This window comes from Nannospalax galili, unplaced genomic scaffold (assembly GCF_000622305.1).
Source record: "Nannospalax galili isolate Female #2095 unplaced genomic scaffold, S.galili_v1.0 scaffold290, whole genome shotgun sequence".
Classification (NCBI taxonomy): Eukaryota; Metazoa; Chordata; class Mammalia; order Rodentia; family Spalacidae; genus Nannospalax; species Nannospalax galili.
This window is the reverse complement of record NW_008331486.1, coordinates 6,757,231-6,776,212: the sequence shown is the minus strand read 5'-3', so window position 1 is coordinate 6,776,212 and position 18,982 is coordinate 6,757,231. Positions and strand designations below refer to the sequence as shown.

At 51.1% G+C, this 18,982-nt stretch overlaps 1 protein-coding gene across 2 annotated transcripts in view; it reads left to right on the top strand.

Moving 5' to 3' along the window:
* Ass1 (argininosuccinate synthase 1) overlaps window positions 1-17,717 on the top strand; it is a 55,296-nt gene extending 37,579 nt beyond the window's left edge. For both annotated transcript variants that reach the window (XM_008825836.3, XM_029560127.1), the window contains 4 exons: window positions 7,414-7,545; window positions 12,154-12,310; window positions 16,317-16,382; window positions 17,433-17,717. In XM_008825836.3, coding sequence (XP_008824058.1) covers window positions 7,414-7,545; window positions 12,154-12,310; window positions 16,317-16,382; window positions 17,433-17,478 — 401 coding nt within the window. In that variant the 3' untranslated portion in view covers window positions 17,479-17,717. The remainder of the gene's footprint in view (window positions 1-7,413; window positions 7,546-12,153; window positions 12,311-16,316; window positions 16,383-17,432) is intronic.
* The last annotated feature ends 1,265 nt before the right edge of the window (window positions 17,718-18,982 follow it).

Below are 18,982 nucleotides of genomic sequence, written 5' to 3'. Positions count from 1 at the left end.
GATTCCATCATCATCAGGAATCAGCTTGGCTTCCCTGAGCCTTGACTTCTTTACCTGTGAAATGGGTTGAGGTTCCATGTCTAGGAAGTGGACTGACCTCCTTGATCCAGAACTGGCTTCATCTTGTTAGAAGGGCTACACTGTGAGACCAAGTATCCCAATGCCATTGACTCCTCATCACCCACAGAGGAGCCTGGAAAGTCCTCACTCTGCCCATGTATTGTGTGTCTACCTCTGGGCAGCTATCTCTAGAAGCACAGGATTTCTTAGTCATTGGTGAGGGAAACTGCTGTGTGACCTATACAAATGGCTTTCCCTCTCTGAGATGCCACCCTTCCTAAGAAGGTCAGCCTGCTTGGTAATTTTAGGGTAGTACCCTGTTTTTATTTCTCCACTCTAAACATTTCTCTGTAAGATAACAAGAACAGAGACGGTGAATGACCTTGAGGAGTTTATTAGGTGTACAGTGGCGGGAAGGCTGTCAATCATCACTTATGTGGAGGGCAGAGTTGGAAGACACAGTGTTCCAGATCTGGGTATACAAGGGGAAATGTCATTTGTATTGATTTTACAAAGCTTGTAATTGACATTCATTAAGGGCTTGCTTTTTCCTCAGGGGGCAGGAAAGTGGGGAGTTGGGCAGCACCAGGACCCTGGGTCTGGGTGGCCTGGCCAGCGGGCGCTTGGGGGCGGCTATAGGGTCAGGGACTGACGGCTGCGGGAGCTGCAGATGGAATGGCTTTGCTGTATTGTGGCTGTTCACATCCTCGTTATCACATTATCTTTTTAACTCTGGAGGGGGGCTAATTAAGTGAAGTAAATGAAATCAGTGGGGAGGAAAAGGGGGAGGCAGGCAGGAGGAAGCCTGGGAAGGAGAACGAGCCCAGCCGCCTGGTTGTGTCCGCCCATCCTTTGCCTGCTCACACTTCTCTGGCCGGATTTCCAGTGCTGTCCTGCCTGGCCTCCTCTGCCCCAACTCTGGCTTTTCCTCTCTGTCCTCTCTCTGCTGGTCTCCCACTTCTGCACACCCCTCCTCAGTTCGGCTATCTCCTCTTCCCAAACCTCTACCCTCACATCACTCTCCCACCTGCCCCTCCCATTTCATTTGCAAGAGAGTAGCAGGTTGGCTTGCCCACTTACCTAGCCTACCCCACCCACCTATCCAGCCCTCCCAGAGACTCTGCTTGTATGGAACATTCTAGATAGCGAGTGGAGGGGGATGGGGGGTCCTCAGTCCCACGGATACCTACCCTGATCCCCAGGATGGGCCAGCTGGGCCCCAGGAGCCTAGAGGATGACTTAGACGTCCATCCTAACTGGCCTTCCATCACCATGGCAACCACCTCCAGCCTTGGTCCTGGTACCCAAGAAGGGAGCCCTGGAGCTCCAGCCAACCTCACCCCTCTCCTCCTCCCCTCTTCCCAAATCCCCTCCCAAATGGCAGAGCCTCCGATTCAAGTGCCCTAACCCCAGCCTGACTCCTGCGGGCTTGGCTGAGTCCACTCAGTTCAAAATTGCTCAGCCGAGGCCGACCTGGCAGCCTGGGAACAGACGAAAATTTAAGCCTCAGCGCAGCAGTTGCGTGGTTGGTCCCCACCTCTTCCTCTTGGTCCACTCTCCCCCTCCGCCACCCCAGCTCCTTGGCCTCCCCACCACCCCCTCCCTGGCGGTAATTAGGGTGTGATTGAAGCCGCTCTGCAGAGGGCTGCTGACACCTCTGTCTTTCCCGTAAACACGGGGAGATGAAAATAGACACTTGGAGCCGCGGTGTGTGTCACTCCGAAGATGTCTGTTGTCTATTCCGAGGCAGCCAGCTTAGCTGTCATTTCCTCCTCTTTGCGCAGTGGTTTGTATGCCGACTGTCAAAAGCCCCAAATCCATAGTCTTTTAGCATCAGATTTCTGTCACTGATTTTTTTTTAAGTCATTTTTTTCCTAGAGAAATACGCAGAAAACATCTATACTCCCTACCCCTGTGGAGAGGGAAGAGCTTTAAGATACACACACACACACACACACACTCAAACACATATGCCTCACACACACACACACACACACACACACACACACACATGCACACGCACACACCTCCCACATAAGCATGCATGCACCCAAGAGCTAAAAATGGGCCATTTGATAAGTCACAATTAACTTTAACACTGCCTAAAATGGAACTGGGAAAATTAATTGTGCATATCTCATGGCTTGAACTTTGCCCGGAACCTTCTGGAAGCCGACTGACAATGCTGGGGCTGGTTCTGAGAGCTCTGGAGGAGGTGGGCTCTGCCCATCCCTCCACCCACTCTGCTCCTGGTGGCACTTGGCCTCATTCTCCTAGAGGACACCCAAAGTGAACAGTAGCTGAGGGGCCTTGAGCAGGTCATAGCTCTTTCTTGAAACCTGGATACCACCTCTTCCCGAACTGTCAGGAAATGAAGCTGTCAAAGCGGTCTGTAGAGTTTTTCGAGGTACAGGCACAGGTTGTGAATCAATCTAGACGTTCGCCCTGTGGATGGGTGTCAGAGAAAGGTAGGATATGAGCGCTGCAGACACTTAGCAACTTCCTTTTCCCCTGGCTGGGCTCAGAGAGGGTGCTAAGAGGCCCAAGTTCTCACTGTAAAGCCAAGTTGAGTCCTGGCTGTGAAAGCAAACGTTGTGGTCCTAGTTACACGCAGCTTGGCCTGTGTCCCAAGCTGGCCCAGCTCCGGCAAGGAATGCACAGAGGGCAGATAGGTTCCCAGGAGTTGAAAACGCAGTGTGTTCATGTTGTTGGCCTGTGCAGGAGGGTGCTGCTGCCTGTCTGTGGTTAACGTTAAGGACTGGCTTTTCCAAAGCATCTAGAAGGCCTGTCGCTGTCTCAGTTAGTGTAAGCTCTTCGTTTGTGTCTAGATTAGATGATCCACAGACTCCTGCTGTGCCTCATGGAAAATTGCTTTGTCCAGGGTTTTCGAAAACTTTCCCTTGACCCCTATTTTATGCCTGTTGTGGCACTGGGCCCTTCTGTGACTTGGGGCCTTCAAAAGACACTGGTAGGTAGAGCCAGCCTGCCCCAAGGAGTGGCCTCAACTTCCATGCTGAGTTTTGGTTGACACAGGGTCTCCCTGTGGCCCCAGCTGGCCTGGAACCTACTATGTGGACCAGACTGACCTCTAGCTCACAGCAATCTGCCTATCTCTGCTTCCTCAGTTCTGGGATTAAAGGTGTGTGTCAGCACATCCAGCCGTTTTGTGCTTTCATTATTGGGTTTGTTTGGTTTGGTTTTGGTGGTGATGGGGGGTGGGGGGGGTGAGACAATCTCAGATAGCCCAGGCTGGCTTCCAATTCTCTATATGTAGCCAAAGCTGGCCTTGAACTCCTGACCCTCCTGCCCCTACCTCCCAACCTCCCAAGTGCTTGTGTCATGTATGTGGGACACCACACCCAGCTCAAAGACTCTAGATTTGTTTGGGAGGTTTGGGGTTCTTTGTTTTGTTTTGTTTTTGTTGGTATTGAGACTTGAACCCAGCAAGCCCTCTAAAACTGAACTATATCCCAGCCCTTTTTGCTGCGTTTGTCTGAGGCAGTGTCTTGCTCTACAGCCCAGGCTGGTCTGACAGCAGTCCTCCACTTAGAGCTGGTATTACAGGCATGTGCCAATAGGCCCTGCTCTTAGCTGTCAGCAGTGTCTAAATTTCTGCCCTACTGAAGTTTATTTGATGATGAGGCTCGGGGACTGAATGTTTGGACCTTGTGCACAAGCTTGACGATATGGAGGGGTGGAGTTGGATCTTCCACGGGAAGGAAATCAACAAATTCAAGGAGGTGGAGATTGCACAGTGCCCCCAAAGGCGCAATAGGATAGTTCTTTCTCTCTGTGTGTGGTATGTGGTATTTATATGTGTGTTTGCATGCCTGTATAGGTGCATTTACGTGTGTGTATGCGTGTGTGGAGACCAGAGATCAGGTGTGTTTTTCGATTTCTATCTACCTTATTTTTTGTGACAGAGTCTTGCTGAACCTGGAGCTCACTGTTTTGTCTAGACTGACTGGCTAGCAAACTCTAGGGATCCTCCTGTCCCTGTCTCTACAATGTATGACTTTTACATGAGAGCTGGGAATCTGAACTCAGGTCCCTGTGCTTATGTGGCAGGGACTTTACCCACTGCACCATCTCCAGGGCCCTGAGATAGCTCTGCTGTAGTACCAAGTATCTGTGCTCTGTGGGGGTTTTACACAAATGTTTCCTGAGACCCCAGACCTGGGTGCTTTCTTATGCTCTGGTGAATGCTGGATCACTTGAAAAAGGCCCTGAGAGGTGACCTGGAGCTAAGATGAGGGACCACAGGTACTAGCCCTCTTTCACGCTGACTGGCATGGTAGCCTTGGGCATGTCACTGTCTCCCAGGGTCTCAGTCTTCCCACCTGTAAAATTGGTTATTGGTCCAGTTCAGAGATCTGAGAACTCTGAGTGGTACCAAGGGTTAGCAAAGGGGCCCCAGTCTCTCTGTGCTGGCCTCTGCCCACACGAACTGTAGTGCTAGGTTAGCAGCTTCCACTCAGAGTACAGCATAGGATTGAGTTAAAGAGTTTTTCCCTTGTGAGAGTCCTAGACTTTGAAGCCATTGGGGTCTGTGCGATGACTCTGTGGGTAAAGACACTCACCTGTTGTCCCAGCGATGATCTGGTGACCTAAGTTCCATCTCCAGAACTTACATTTAAGTGGAAGGAGAGAATCAGTTCCACAAAGTTGTCCTCCAAATTCTGAATGCATGCCATGGCACACATATACACACACAAATAACACAAATAAGTAAATAAATAAATATTTTAAAACCTAGCCACCACATGCACACCTGTAAACCCAGGCTGAGTTAGGAAGAGTAAGAGTTTGAATCCGACCTGGACTGAAGAGTGAACCTGTCTCAAAAAAAAAGGAAAAAGAAAAAAGGAGATCAAAGCCCAAAGAAGGCTGGGAGTGGTCCCAATGGCCTATTATCTATAAGCCCAGCACTCAGGAAGCAGAAGCAGGAGGATTGTGAGTTCAAGGCCAGCCTGGCCTACATAGTGAGTTCCAAGTCAGCTGTGGCTACAGGGAGACCCTGTCTCAAAAAGATCAAAAAAAGGGGGGGAGCAAGTAAACCACAAAAAAAAACTGGGGGGAAGGGGGTGGATTCTCAGAGGAGGAAACTCCTAGACTCAAGAAAAGCCCATCTGACATACTTCCTGATGTCCCCTTTGGTCTCCAGAGTTGAAATCTTGGCTGTAAAGCTTTTAAAATTATTACATTTTAGTGTGTGTGTGTGTGTGTGTGTGTGTGTGTGGTGGTGGTGGTGGTGGTGGTGCTTATATAGAGGTCCAAGGACAGCTTGTGGGAGTTGGTTCTTTACTTCCACCATATGGAAGGTCATCAGGCTTGATGACGCAGGTCATCAGGCTTGATGGCAGGTGCCTTTACCACCTTTACATCTTGTTGGCACCTATAAAGCATTTTAAAACTATGATAAGGGGCTGGAGAGATGGCTCAGTGGTTAAGAACACTGGCTGCTCTTGTAGAGGACCTGGGTTCAATTCCTAGCACCCACATGGTGACTAACAACCATCTATAACTCCAGTTCCAGGGGAATCTGATGCCCTCTTCTGACCTCCTCAGGCATTGCATGACACGGGTGCACTTACATCCATGCAGGCAATACATTGATACACATACAATTTTTAAAAATTAAAAAAAACTGTGGTACAATGTGCAAAGCATCAATCTCCCATTTTAACTGTGAGTGCGTAACCCCGTGATGCCAGCACATTATCACCACCCTCCTCCCATAGAACTCTTTCTTCTTCCCAAATTGGAACTTTGCCCCCGTCCCCTTGCCATCCTCAGTAGCCACCCTTTTTATACAGTGGAAGTAGAATCACACAGGGTTATAATGGGCTTATTTCATTTGTCAGAATTGTTTGTTTGTGACAGGATTTCCTGCATCCCAGACTGGCCTTGAACATGCTATGTAGCTGATGATGACCTTGAACTTCTGATCCTCCTGCTTCTACTTCCCAAGCGCTGAGACTGCAGTTATGTGCCACTGTGCCAGTTTATGTGGCGTCGGGGATGGAACTTGGGGCCTCATGTGTGCTGGGCAGCACTCTACCACCTGAGCTACATCCCTAGCCCTGGTTGTTTGGTTTGTGAGACAAGGTCTCCTTATGGAGCCCAGGCTGGCCTTGAATTTGTGATCCTGCCTCAGCCTCCAGAGTGTTGGGGTTACAGCTGTGCCCTTTTACATAGCATGATGCCGTGTAGCTGGGTCACACTGCCCTCTCAGGAGACGCCTGAGTCACTTTTACTTTGGACTTTTGTGAACAGTGCCACTGTGTGTGTGTGCATGTGGCGTGTGTGTGTGTGTGTGTGTGTGTGTGTGTGTGTGTGTGTGTGTAAAGCCTTTCTGGGTTTTTAAATGTAGAAGCTGGTGGCAAGTTGTCAGGATGATTGAAAAACTGCCTCTTCAGTATCATGTGCAGGAAACAGGAAGCTTTAGGGTGGAATTCCAGGAGAGAGGACTGCTGCCCACGCCCACTGGGGCAGTGCTTAAAGGCCAGGAGGCTGTCTGGGCCCACTGAGCACAGTCCTGCCTCCTGGTGCACTGTGCCCTCGGATAGAGCATGGTGCTGCTAAGGGTATCATCCATGTCACTACAGAGACCATCTAGCCCAAGAAGCTTATCTTGCAAATAGGCGAACTGGGTGAGCCACAGGAGGAGACTTGAGCAAGCTCCTCTCTCCTGGCATCAGTTTGGCCCTCTGTAACCAGCTGACCCACAGGACAGCAGATGGTGATGCTCAAGGACTCCTGGATTCCATTCCAGACCCTTCTCCTGCAAGCCCTCTCTCAGGGGCTCAGCTTCTCCATCTGTGTAATGGGGCCATTGCTCAAGCCCTATACCATCCCAGCAGCCTCTAGAAAGACACAGCTGTTAGTGCCATGTGTATGCACACATGTGCGTGTGTGTGTGCGTGTGTGTGTGTGTGTGCATGACCATCCCCCTCCCTTGGCTCCCTGGTGGAAGGGAGGAAAGGATATTTGGGGCCCTGGGCTCCACCATAGTTGGTTTAATTACAGGTTTTCAGCCGCAGGCCGGTGAGCATGCACTGGGGAGGGGGCACTGCTCAGAAACCCTGTCATTTTCCTGCGTCTGAGGGCCTCTTCAAAGGGGGGCATCTAGACATTTTCTCCACAAGCCGCAGAGTGGACTGTCGTGGCCCCAGCATGAACATAATGACAGGCGCATTTTGCAGCAAGCTGGGAGTGAATGGGTCCGACTGGCTTGTCTCCTGTCAGACGAGTCATTATTATTTTTTTTTTTTTTTGTCATTTGCTGGCAGTTTGGGTTTCATGTGTTTCTCTCTTTTTTCTCCTTCTCCCCCTGCCTGGAAAAATGGCTAGGTATCTACGAGACCCCAGCAGGGACCATCCTTTACCACGCTCATTTAGACATCGAGGCCTTCACCATGGATCGGGAAGTACGCAAAATCAAGCAGGGCCTCGGCCTCAAATTCGCAGAGCTCGTGTACACCGGTATGTACGAAGCACAGCTGTCTACAACAGCACACACACGCACACACACACCCCATTCCCTAGGGCTCAGACTTTGCTTTCTATCAACTGTACCCGCTTCCCATCTCGCCCCACCCACCATCATCTCTGTCAGCCTCCAGAGGTGCAGGTGAAGCAGGTTTGAGGTTGGGCAGGAGAGAAAGGAGAAGACACTGAGCCTGGAATGTCCACTGGTATCAAAGGAGACACCCCAGCCTCCAGAGCTCTTCAGCCACGTCCATACAAGGTCAGGGAAGCACCGTGGTTCATCCCAGGGGCAGTCAGCCTGTGTCCAGCAGATACTGGATGTGATATAGGACTCCTAACATCCCACTGAGTCCCTACAAATCTCCCAGGAAGTCTGCAGCTCATTTTACAGATAAAGAAATGGGGGCTGAAGTTGGGGACAGGGGGCAGGTGCTGTTCAAATGTATATAGCCAGAAGGGGACTCACTGGATTGGACCCAGGTTAGCCTGTCCCTAGGCAGAACCTGGAGCTACTCGGAACCACTCAGGGGGCTTCTTGCTGAGCCTACATGTGGGATGAGCAGGTGACATTAGTGACAGACAGTTTCATGCCCTTTGTCACTGAGTTAGGATCCAGGCCTCCTGACCCCCCACCCCCATGGCAATCTTCCTGGTGGGAATGAACCGGAAGTCCTGGGACAGATCCAGCCTATTGCCCATTTTTGTTCAACTTGTGAAGAATCATGCCTGTTTTGGGTCAACTCATAAGCTAAGAATTTTGGGTGATTTTTGGTGTTTGTTTTCTAACTTTTTAATGGTTGGAGAAGAAAAAGACAACTTTCATGACACATGAAAATTTTATGAAATTCAAATTTCAGTATTCATAAATAGTTCCAGGGAGACAGCCATGGCCCTGATTTGGAGGATTCCATCAGGCAGCCTCTTAAGGGGTGCTCTTGGGGGGCAGGCTGCTGCCTGAAGCCCACCTTGGCAGCTCTGAAGCTAGAATCTGGGTATCTGGTTGGAATGTATCAGCGATCGCCACCTGGCTGAGCCTTCTGCCCATGCCTGTCCCCATCCCCACTCTCTCAGGCCCTTGGAGCTCAGCCCAGGGTCTCAGGAGAGCATGCTGGCTATTGGCTGCCATCCCATCTCCCTGCCATCCTTCCCAGCAACTTTGAAGCCCAGCCCCCCACCCCCTTGCCAGGTAAAGAACAGGTGTTTAAATACCATTGTTTCCTGCGGACTCTGCTGGATTTCAGAGCTAAAAGGTGGATTTTGGTTACAAAATGGGATTGTCATTAAGGCATGGCAGGGTATAGGGGAAGAACAGAGAGCACCTGGCCTCAGTGCCCAGGAGGAGTGCCTGAGGGACATGCAGGGGACAGGCAGAGGACTTCCATGTCCCAGTGTCAACATCTACCACTTAATCTTCTCTCTTGCTGCTAGAAACCTGATGGGTATTATTTAACCTTAGCTGTACAGAGATGGGAAAACAGGCCCAGGCAGGCAAAGGGTCTTAGCTGAAGGATCCAGACCTCATGATTTACAGTGTCTGTGTCAGGGACAAGCAGGCTTCAAAGGCCACATTCAAGGTGACTTTCACAGGTCCAGCCTTGTTAATGAGGGGTGGTAGTTCAGGGGTGCCTGGGCATGGCTCTGTCCCTAGCTGTGGGCACAGTGCCTGGGTTGAGTCCCTGTTCTGTCAGCCAGCACCAAGCCTTGTAAATCTCAAAATGAAGCAAGTGATTAGGAAATTTCAAAGGAAACAAAACCTCAGAGTGGAGAGAGGAACCAGGCAGGGAACAAGGCTTACCACACTTGCTATTGCTAGTATTAACTCTGCCTGGGTTCTGTGATGTCTAAGCGTCTACAGAGGTCAAAGCCAACTCTGGCAGCCTGTTCCCCAACAGCCCAGGTGTGCTGTTTAATGTGGTTCCTCACCAGGAGACACGCTATAGACCTGGCTTAGTCAGAGCCTGACACTCACCCTCCCTACACCTTGGCCTTCGAATTTGAAGGGGGGAAATGGTCATTCTACCCACTTCACATCTCTGAGGGTCAAGGTGTGGATAAAAGAGCCAGCAGGTGCTAAATAACTAAAGGAGTGTTGTGATTTCTAAGTGTGGGGGCTTGCCTCTGGTTGGGTTTATGATCTTGGGTAAGTTTGTTTCCTCCTTGAGCCTCAGTTTCTCCTCCTGTAAATTTAAAAGGTGCCAGGCATGCTGGCGTCTCTTTGCGCCCCCCCCCCGCATCTAGCTTCTCCAGTTCACAGCCCGTGACTCTAGCCTTTACCAGCCTTTCTATGGTCCCAGCACAGATGGGGAGACTGAGGCATGGGAAGACTACTCTTAGTTTCACAGACTTTGGGAACCGCTACGTCCCTATCTCTGTGTGCCTGGCTATATCTCCTCATCATCCCCATTTCCAGATGCCCCTACTGGGTTTGGGGAAACCCCTTCTAAGTCAGCCTGGAAGGAGTTCAGCTTTCGGACCCTACAGGGGCGTGACAAGTTTCCTTTCTTTGTTCAGTTTGGAGATGGTGTTTGTTTTTTGAGACAGGGTCTCCCTGTAGCCCCAACTGGCCTGGAACTCTCTATGTAGACCAGGTTGGCTTTGAACTCACAGAGATCCTACTACCTCTGCCTCCTGGGTGCTGAGATTAAAGGTGTGCGCCACCACGCCCAGCTCCAATGGACTTTCTCACTTGGAGCTCACCTCCTGTCCCCTAGGCTTTGTTTCCCCAACCCTGAAAAGTATATAATGCACAACCTTAACAGAGAGTACACCCCATTAGGAAAAACAAACAAACAAACAAAAAAAACTTGTATGCCCTGTGCCTGGCTAGGCCTGGGGGAGGGGAGCCCTCTGCAGCTCAGCCACAGTCCCTGCCCACAGTGTATCACAAGCCTGGGCATTCAGGGTTTCCCTGTGCCACTGAAGCCAGGCTTGCTGTCCCCATTCTGGCTGGGATTACTGGTCAAAGAAACTTAAGCCAAAGACCCCTGTGGGCTGAAGGTCAGAGATGGAGAGATAAAGCCAGAGCTCCCTGCTGATCGTTGTCCTTATCTTCCGCGTCATCTCCACCTGCCTTCCAGCCTAGGAGCTTAATGGAGTAATTATCCCAACTGAAAAAGAAAACAGAGGGTTAGACAGAGACCTGGGGGTGAGGGGCTCTGGTGTCCCCTCCCACAGGATCCAGTGGTATGTTGGAAAAGTTCCTGGATTCTGCCATGGTCCTGCTGTGTGAGTTTGGATAGGTTCTTAACCTCTCTGGACCTGCCTCCCTGTATACAGTGAGAGGCTGTCAGAAGACAGTCTTGCAGCCACAAAGCTAAATGCACATTGAACCCACACACCCATGGACAACAGTTAGGTAACTATGTCTTGCCATGCGCATGAAGAAACAGTCTTAGGGAGGAGTATCAGGGTATATCAGGGTAGAAACATGGCCAGACAGTCCCTTGCCCTCCCCCACCTGTGTAAGCCATAGCCTCCCCATCCTAGAGTAGGCCTACCATTTTCCCACTGTGCCCCTTCTAGGCCTCCAACAATATGTGGGCACTGGCTGACCCAGGCCTTTATCAAGGCAGGCAATCTCGGCCATCTGGCCTCACAGCTGCCCAGGTGGGCTCACCTTCCCAGCTCCATTTCAGAAAACTTGCGCCTGGCCTGCCCCTCCTGGGGGCCACCTGCTGCCCTTGGTCCTGGTCCCCCCTTGTCTCTCCCGAGGCAGCAGCTGTCCCAGGGCAGAGGGACTGAGCACCTTCCCCTCCCTGACCATTAGAGCTCTGGTGGGAGGTGGCATGCTGCTCCAGAGTGTTCTGGTCACAGAGAGGAAAGCTCCTGATTATCACAGGAAGCAGAGTTAGTACTACCCAGCCAGATTCCAGCACCATATCAAGTCTGGACGAGCTGCTTGCTCCCCTGAGCCTGATTCCCTCCCCTAGAACACTCGGGCTGTTTTTGAGGAGCTGGTAAGTAGTTAGCAAGGCCCTGTGTTGATGCCTGTGAAACAATTTGATGTGCTTTCGAAAGCATTTACAGTGCAAAGAGAACACGCCTACTGCTTGTTCTGAGTGGGGGCTCCACATGCATTACTACTTCACCATCCCTACTCTGTAGGTGGGGAAACAGGTATAGGTAGCTGAAGGCTACAGAGGCCCCATGGTCTGCCCGACCCCAAACTACCACCCAACTGACTGTCATGGGTACCCACATTGCTCAGCCCCACACATGTGCCTCTGTGTCCTATCTGAGGTCTCCCACCTTCCTCCAGCAAAATGCAGCCCTCATGGGCCAGGCCTGGGTCCCTCTATGACTCCTGTGCCCTCAAGCCTGGCCTATGACACTGTGGATGTCTGTGCCTAAAGCAAGGATGCCCCTCTTTCTCCTCACCCTTATGCAGCAACTGCCTTTCAGGGACAAGGAAGCCACCTCCGAACACACACACCCCTTGTAAGACACTGACAGGGACATAGGGTGGGTTCTTCTCATTCCTAAGGGGGCATCGTGCCAGAGCTCACAAGTGAGTAAGGCAGACCCAAGTCCCAGGCCACCATAGGGTTAGGCCTGGTGTGCCCTCCAGGGCCACTGTGTGCCCTTACCATTTCCTTCCTGCAGGTTTCTGGCACAGCCCCGAGTGTGAATTTGTCCGCCATTGCATCGCCAAGTCCCAGGAGCGTGTGGAGGGGAAGGTGCAGGTGTCTGTCTTCAAGGGCCAAGTGTACATCCTTGGCCGGGAGTCCCCACTCTCGCTGTACAATGAGGAGCTGGTGAGGTGAGTATCCCATACCTTATCCCACCCAGAGTCTGGTCTGAGTAGCTTTCCCAACACATCATTACTGAACGTGTGTCAAATGCTGAGTGGGGACCAGGGAGATGGTTATAAAGGACTCATATCTGCCTCCTGGAACTTACAGATCAGCTGGGAAGAGAGGCATTTATCAAATGATAGCTGGGAGCCAGGGCTGTGGATCAGTTGGCAGAGTGCTTACCCTAGGTCCAGTCCAATGCTGTCCACCTGTATAAACCAGGTGTGGTGATGCACACCTGCAATTCCAGGAGATCAGAAGTTCAAGATCATTTTCTGCTACATAGTGATTTAGCCTGGGCCACATGAAACAGTGTCAGGTTGGAAGGAGGGAGGGAGGGAGGGAGGGAGGGAGGAAGGAAGGAAGGAAGGAAGGAAGGAAGGAAGGAAGATTTGTGGAATTAGGAGAGCTAAGCTGTTGGGTTAGAAGATGATAGTTATGGGTTTAGGAGAAAGGGTAGGATAATCTGGCTAGGTATAAAAGTTGGACCTGTAAAATATCTTGCTTGCCAGGAGATAACTTGGTAGGTTTGGGGGCTCCTAGGGTCAGCACCTCAGGTTCAGAAGTTCTGAGCCTGGAAAGGACTTGAAAGACACCAGGTATTACAAAGATACCAGAGAGAAAGGAAACTAAGTGACTTGGGTGTAGAGACTGAGCCAGATTGTAAAGAGACAGGTAAGATCAGGTCTGTGGTCTTAGTGAGTCTTCATGGCTCCTCTGGAGAGTAGAGTATACACTGAGGAAGGTAGACACTGGGGGCGGGGGTCATGAGGGAGCCAGTGAGAAGTGCTGGCAGGTTGGACTGGGTTGATGATTTCAAGTGAGAGAAAAGCAGATTGAGTTAACATGTCTTCAGGAGTTGTGCTGGAAGAGCTTGGCTGTGGGGGATTGTAGGGTGCAGGAACACCCTGGGTGATGTGGAGACATGGGCATCAATCACTGAGAGGGAAGGCTGTGTTTTCCCTCCATGTTACAGGTAAAACTCAAGCCTCATGCCCATTAAGTAAGTGCTCTGCCACTGAATCACACCCCAGATATGGGTATAGGCACTTGAAGATGGGTCTTCTCTGAGATAGCCCAGGAGAACCATCTAGTCTGATTCGAGGCACATGAATGGGGAATGGAGGAGGCATTGCAAGGGTCTCGGGCCTGTTGTTGTATGAGGCCATGGACAGCAGAGACCACCAAGGGCAGAGGGAGGCAGCAGGGGATCTCAAGAAGCTTCCTTGTGGACGGACCAGGCTGACACTGTGGGAACTCTGACAGGGAGCTGGCCAGACTGGAGCAGCTCAGTCTATCGGCCATATAGATCCGGAATTTGCTAGTGACTGTGGGGGGTCTGCCCCCGCAGGAGCCAGGCATCTCCCCTGGAGGTCACTTGGCCAAGCTGTGGGTGGAGGCAGATCCATAGGGACAGGTAACACCTGACCCGAGGGGGACCCCAGCCCCAGCTGGCCCAGGCTAAGGCCCACTCTGCCCTCCGCAGGACCAGTTGGAATTAAAGTACGAGTTTTGTTTGGCAGTCAATATTATTTTTTTTTCCTTCCCTTCTCTTTGCCATGTTGAGTTCCCCCCCAACCTTCAATCTTTCTAAGCACTTTATAAGCCATAAATATAACCGAATCAGTTTAGATCAGTCGGGGTAAATGTCAAATTATCTTCTCTCTCTCTCTCTCTGGCTCTTTCTTCCCTCCCCCTCCAAATCAACAGCCTCTAATAATCTGCCCAACCCTTCATTAAACCTTACAGTCTCACTCGGGGAGATTAAATGAATAAAGTAAAAAGGGAAAGGGGGGAAAAGAGAAAAAAACGGAAGCATTTACTCTCACTGTGTCTCCGACCATTTCCCTTTTCTTTTTGATTTCTACATCGCTGACTTGAAAGCCCTTGAGTGACAGCGTCACAGGGACCCGCGAGGAAGCCGCGAGAGGTAGCAGAACTGGAAATACCGCGGCGCAGTAGGTAGAAAGTAACGTAATTATAGAGCAGGTCAGAGCCACTCGAATGAGCAAAAATAAAAGCGGCACAGAGGTTTTTCTGTAGACCGTCAGGGGAGGTAAAAAAAAATCATTGTAAACTCCTTTTATACCCCCCACCCCAAACCACAATTTGAAAAAAAAGAGGTTTTCCGTTCCTGAGCAGTACCTCTCGGGACTCTGGGCAGGCTAGTGGGACGGGACTAACCCTGCTGGGCCGGCGCTGCAGGAGTTCCTGGATCTGTCTGTCTTGGGAACCAGGCTGGGGGAGTTGTTGTTGTTGTTGTTGTTGTTGTTGTTTGAGACAAGGTTCTCCTACTGTAGCCCAGGCTGGCCTCAAGTACAGTATGTAGCTGAGGATGACCTTGAGCTCCTGATCCTCCTGCCTGTATACCCTCCCCCGCCAGCACTGGGATTACAGGGATTTAGGGAGTTTGCTTTGATGTATAAGACCTGGAGGAGGAAGGAGAGGACCCTGTGGCCCAGCAAATGAAGGACCCAACAGCCAGCCTCCTGCCAGAATTAAGTATGAGGATGTGTCTAAGATGCGGGATGAAGGTTAGAATGAGGCTGGGTTTCCAGAGCCTGCATGACAGGGTTTGGGTAGGAGTGTTGAGTGTTGAGCCTCACGTGTTCCCAGCATCCACAAGCACACATCCTGAGCAAGCTCTGTTGAACAGAATTGCAGAGATTGGGAATAGCCTGGTCTGCGCGGGCCTTAAGCACCTTGGCACAGCAAGGGGCACCCGGTACAAGTCTAGCCTTGTCTCCTCTGCAGAAAGCATGCTGGTCACTGGTCAGCACCTGAACCTTTAAGGGAACTTTAGAGGAGAGGAAGAGAGACAGGAAAGAGGTCATGGAAGGCACAGCTTGGGGGTGACTTCAAGGCCAAGGTCAAGGTTATAGCTCAAGGCCCTCTGGAACACTCCATGTGTTCCTTATGGGGGGATGAGGAACTGTGTAGCCCAAATTAGCCTCTACCTTTGAATCCTTTTTCCTCTGCCTCCCTGATGCTGGGGTTACAGGTGAATGCCATCATTACCAGCGCTCATTTATTCTGGTAAAAAGGCCCACAGTTGGGCCAGAGGTGAGGCTCAGGAAATGGTAGAATACTTGCCTACGAAGTGCAGGACCCTGGGTTCAATCCCTAGTACCACCAAAAACGGAAGAGGGAATAAAAGTTCCCAGAGGACCAGAGGGTGGCCTCAGAGTCACACTCAGTGCCGGATCTCCTCAGTCTCACCTCTTTGGAGAGGACTCCTGAGGAGACAGGCCACCTCCTTGTCATCAAGAACCTTGAGACTGCTTTGTCCTAAGGTTGGAGCTATGCAAGAGTAAAGACAATGGGTTAAATAAGAGCAGGGTGTGAACCAGGGGTGTTTAAGACACAGGCCCTGAATGCCGGTCTTAGCGAGGCCCTGTGTCTGCATCATGCGGTCTTGTCTTGTACCCTCTGCCCCCAGCTGGCTGGCCCAACAGGTCATAGGTGCTTAATAAATGCCTAAGGAATAAATGGATGAATTGGGTGTCAGTCACAGTGAGTACTTGTCATGTGCCAGGGCATGACTGCATGTGAGCCTATACAATGATGAGAGAGCCACTGGTGTGTGCATTCCAAAGGCACAGGCTCAGCCCTGGAGAGCTCTGTGCTTCCCGAGGCTCCCTGGGCTGGTAAACCCAATCACAGGGAGGTCCCGGGCTGGGAGAAGAGTGGAGGGTGACGTTCATCTGGAGGGTGGAGGAGAGAAGCCAGCTCTGCTGAATCCAGCAGCAGGTGACAGGTACTGTCAGACCATGGGTGTCCAGGTCCCAGGATGGCCCCATAGCATCTGTGTGGTTGGAGAGTGACTCAGTGGGACTCTACTGTGAATGTTGCTGACCTCCCCGGTAGCTCCTGTGCTGAGGGTGGAGGCTGGCTCAGAACAGCTCCCAGAATCAGGTGGAACACAGCAGGGAGAGTGGCTGGGTGTGGCTAAACTCTGCTCTTGCCTTACAGCATGAATGTGCAGGGTGATTACGAGCCCATTGATGCTACCGGCTTCATCAACATCAACTCCCTCAGGTAAGACTCTGGGCCCTGCTCATCCTTGTAGGCCCCCAGCCCTCGGCAGCAGGCTCTGATGGAATGCTGCTTGTTCACACCCCATGTTCCTGTCCATCTGCTGAGTCCTGGACTGAGCTAGCTAGCTGCTTGTCCATTGTCTCGGGCTCTTTCCCAAGCCTAGGGAGGGTGTGAGGTAGTCCTGCCTCACAGGTGTCAGTGTGCTCAAGGACAAGCAAGGTCATTCATTGCATCAGCTGCCCTGGATCAAGCCACTCCCAAGCTCTTGCATGTGAAGGTCAGAGGATAATTTTCAGGGATCAGTTCTTGCCTTCTACCACATGGGTCCCAGGAATCAAACACAGGCCTTCAGACTTGGCAGAAAGCAATGTTACCCACCGATCCGTCTTGCCTGCCCTTAGGTTACCTTAATTCTTACAGAGATTTACAGTTTCCCAGACACAGGCCCAGAATGGTTAAGTGACCTGCCTGGAGTCACACAGATGTGAAGGAAACAGCGCTGCTGAGCTGGGAAAGCCTGTCTGTCCAATCTTTGGATTTTCCTTTGCCAACTCCTGATTCATCCAGCCTGTGGTCAGGAAGACAATGCCAGTCTCCTGACTCTGGCAATCCTGCTGAGTCAGGTTCATCCCTGGAGCCATCCCAGATCTGGAGGGACCTCACAGCAGCCAGCCTTCTGGGCCCCTCCTCGCTGTCCCCTCCCCCTCCTGCCCCTTCTGCCTGTGTTTTCTAACTCCATAAACCCTTTTAAATGGTGCAGAACACACCGGGTTTCATAATGGTCTTTTCATTTCTACCATCGCCAGTTAAGTGCTTTGTCTACAACAATGACAATGTTTCCCCCTCAGATAAATTAATTACATTATCCTGATTGGCGGAGCCGGGTGGGGGGGCGGGGGGGGTGAGGGAAAAGAAGAAAAAGACAACTTCACACACACACACCTTAACAAACAGCTGCCCCCATTGCCCCGTCCTGCCTGAATTAATTGAACAGGGCGCATGTTGTTATTGTGAAATTACATTTTTCTTTGTTTTCCATCTGGTTTGCAGACTGAAGGAATACCATCGCCTTCAGAGCAAGGTCACCGCCAAATAGACCAGCTGACAAAGAGGAGCTGGGGCCTCCTCACGCTGCAGACCTCCTAGACTTCAGCGCTAATTGTTGTGATAAATTTGTACTTGTGACTTGCTCTTCCCGCACGGCCCAATCAGGGCTGTGGGCCTCTGGCTTTGTCCCCTGGTCCCCCATGGCCTGCAGAAGTGGTCCTCGAAGGAAAGGGATGGGGGGGCAGCTGCAGAAAGAGCTGTAGCATAACAATTAAAAAAAATACATTAGCCTTTTGTTTATTTCTACTCTGTGTACGTGTGTGCGCACACAAGTGTGCTCGTGTGTGTGAGAGGTTGTACCTGTGTGCTCATGCTTTGCTTAGCTCAACCTTTTTTAAAAAATATTTATTTGTCTATATGATTGAGACAGTCTCCCTATAGCCCCAGCTGGCCTGGAATTCACTATGTAGACCAGGCTGACCTCCATCTCAGAGATTTGCCTGCTTCTGCCTCCTGAGTGCTGGGAATAAAGGCATGTGCCACCATGCCTGGTTAAGATTTATTTTTAATTTTGTGCGAGTGTGTTTGAGAATGTGTGTGTACATTGTAGTGAGTGCTGGTGGCCACTGAGGTTAGAGGTGTCAGGATGTCAAAGCCCTCTGGAACTGGAGTTGCAGGCCATTGTGAGCTAGCCAAGAGTGTTGAGAACCTAGTTCAGGTCTTAACTGCTGAGCCAGCTCTCCAGCCCACTGTACCCACCCTGCCGAACCTTTGTATTTCTAAGCACCATGGAGGATTGCTGTTTGCCAGAGAAACTGTCTGAGAAAAGTGCCCTCCTGGGGAGACGCTGCTCTACAACCTGTGTTTTCCTCACCTGCAGTGGCCCTATGAATGGCCTGAACCAGGAAAGCAAAAGATACTTCAGCTGTGGCATGTTGGGGCAGATGTTGCCTGCCCCCCTTCCAGGGACTCCCCTCTCTCCACAGCTCAGGTGGAACTCCCACATGTGGCGACTGTGACAGCACATCACAGTTAGCCAGCATAAATGAGGGGCTCCACATGGCCTAAATAATCTCAATTCCTGTAAGAAGAAGCAGAGAGAAAAATGCAGCCACAGAGTCCAAAGCGGAGCCCAGCCCGCATTCTCCGCACAGCTAGTCCGCAGGCCCTAACCCAGAGCAGCCCTGTTCGGACCATGACTTGACCTTTTTCCCCATACCTGATTGGCTAGTGGCTGGATACCTCACCTGAATTGGACCTATCAGAACCTTGCCCCGCAGGAATTGGCCTAAACACCTGGTGGAAAGGAAACAAGTCAGCTTAAGGACCCTGGGGTGTCAAAAAAAGTTAAGGAGAGAGACCTGGGAAAATGGTTCAGTGTATAGTGCTTACCATGTGTCTTAGTTTGTTCTTCATTGCTGTGACAAAATACTCTGACCAATACCAACTTGGGGAGGAAAGGGTCCACTTGTCTTACATCTCCCAGGTTGCACGCAGTTCATCAGGGAGCCCAAGGTAGGAACTCAGGGCAGGAACCTGGAGGCAGGAGCTGG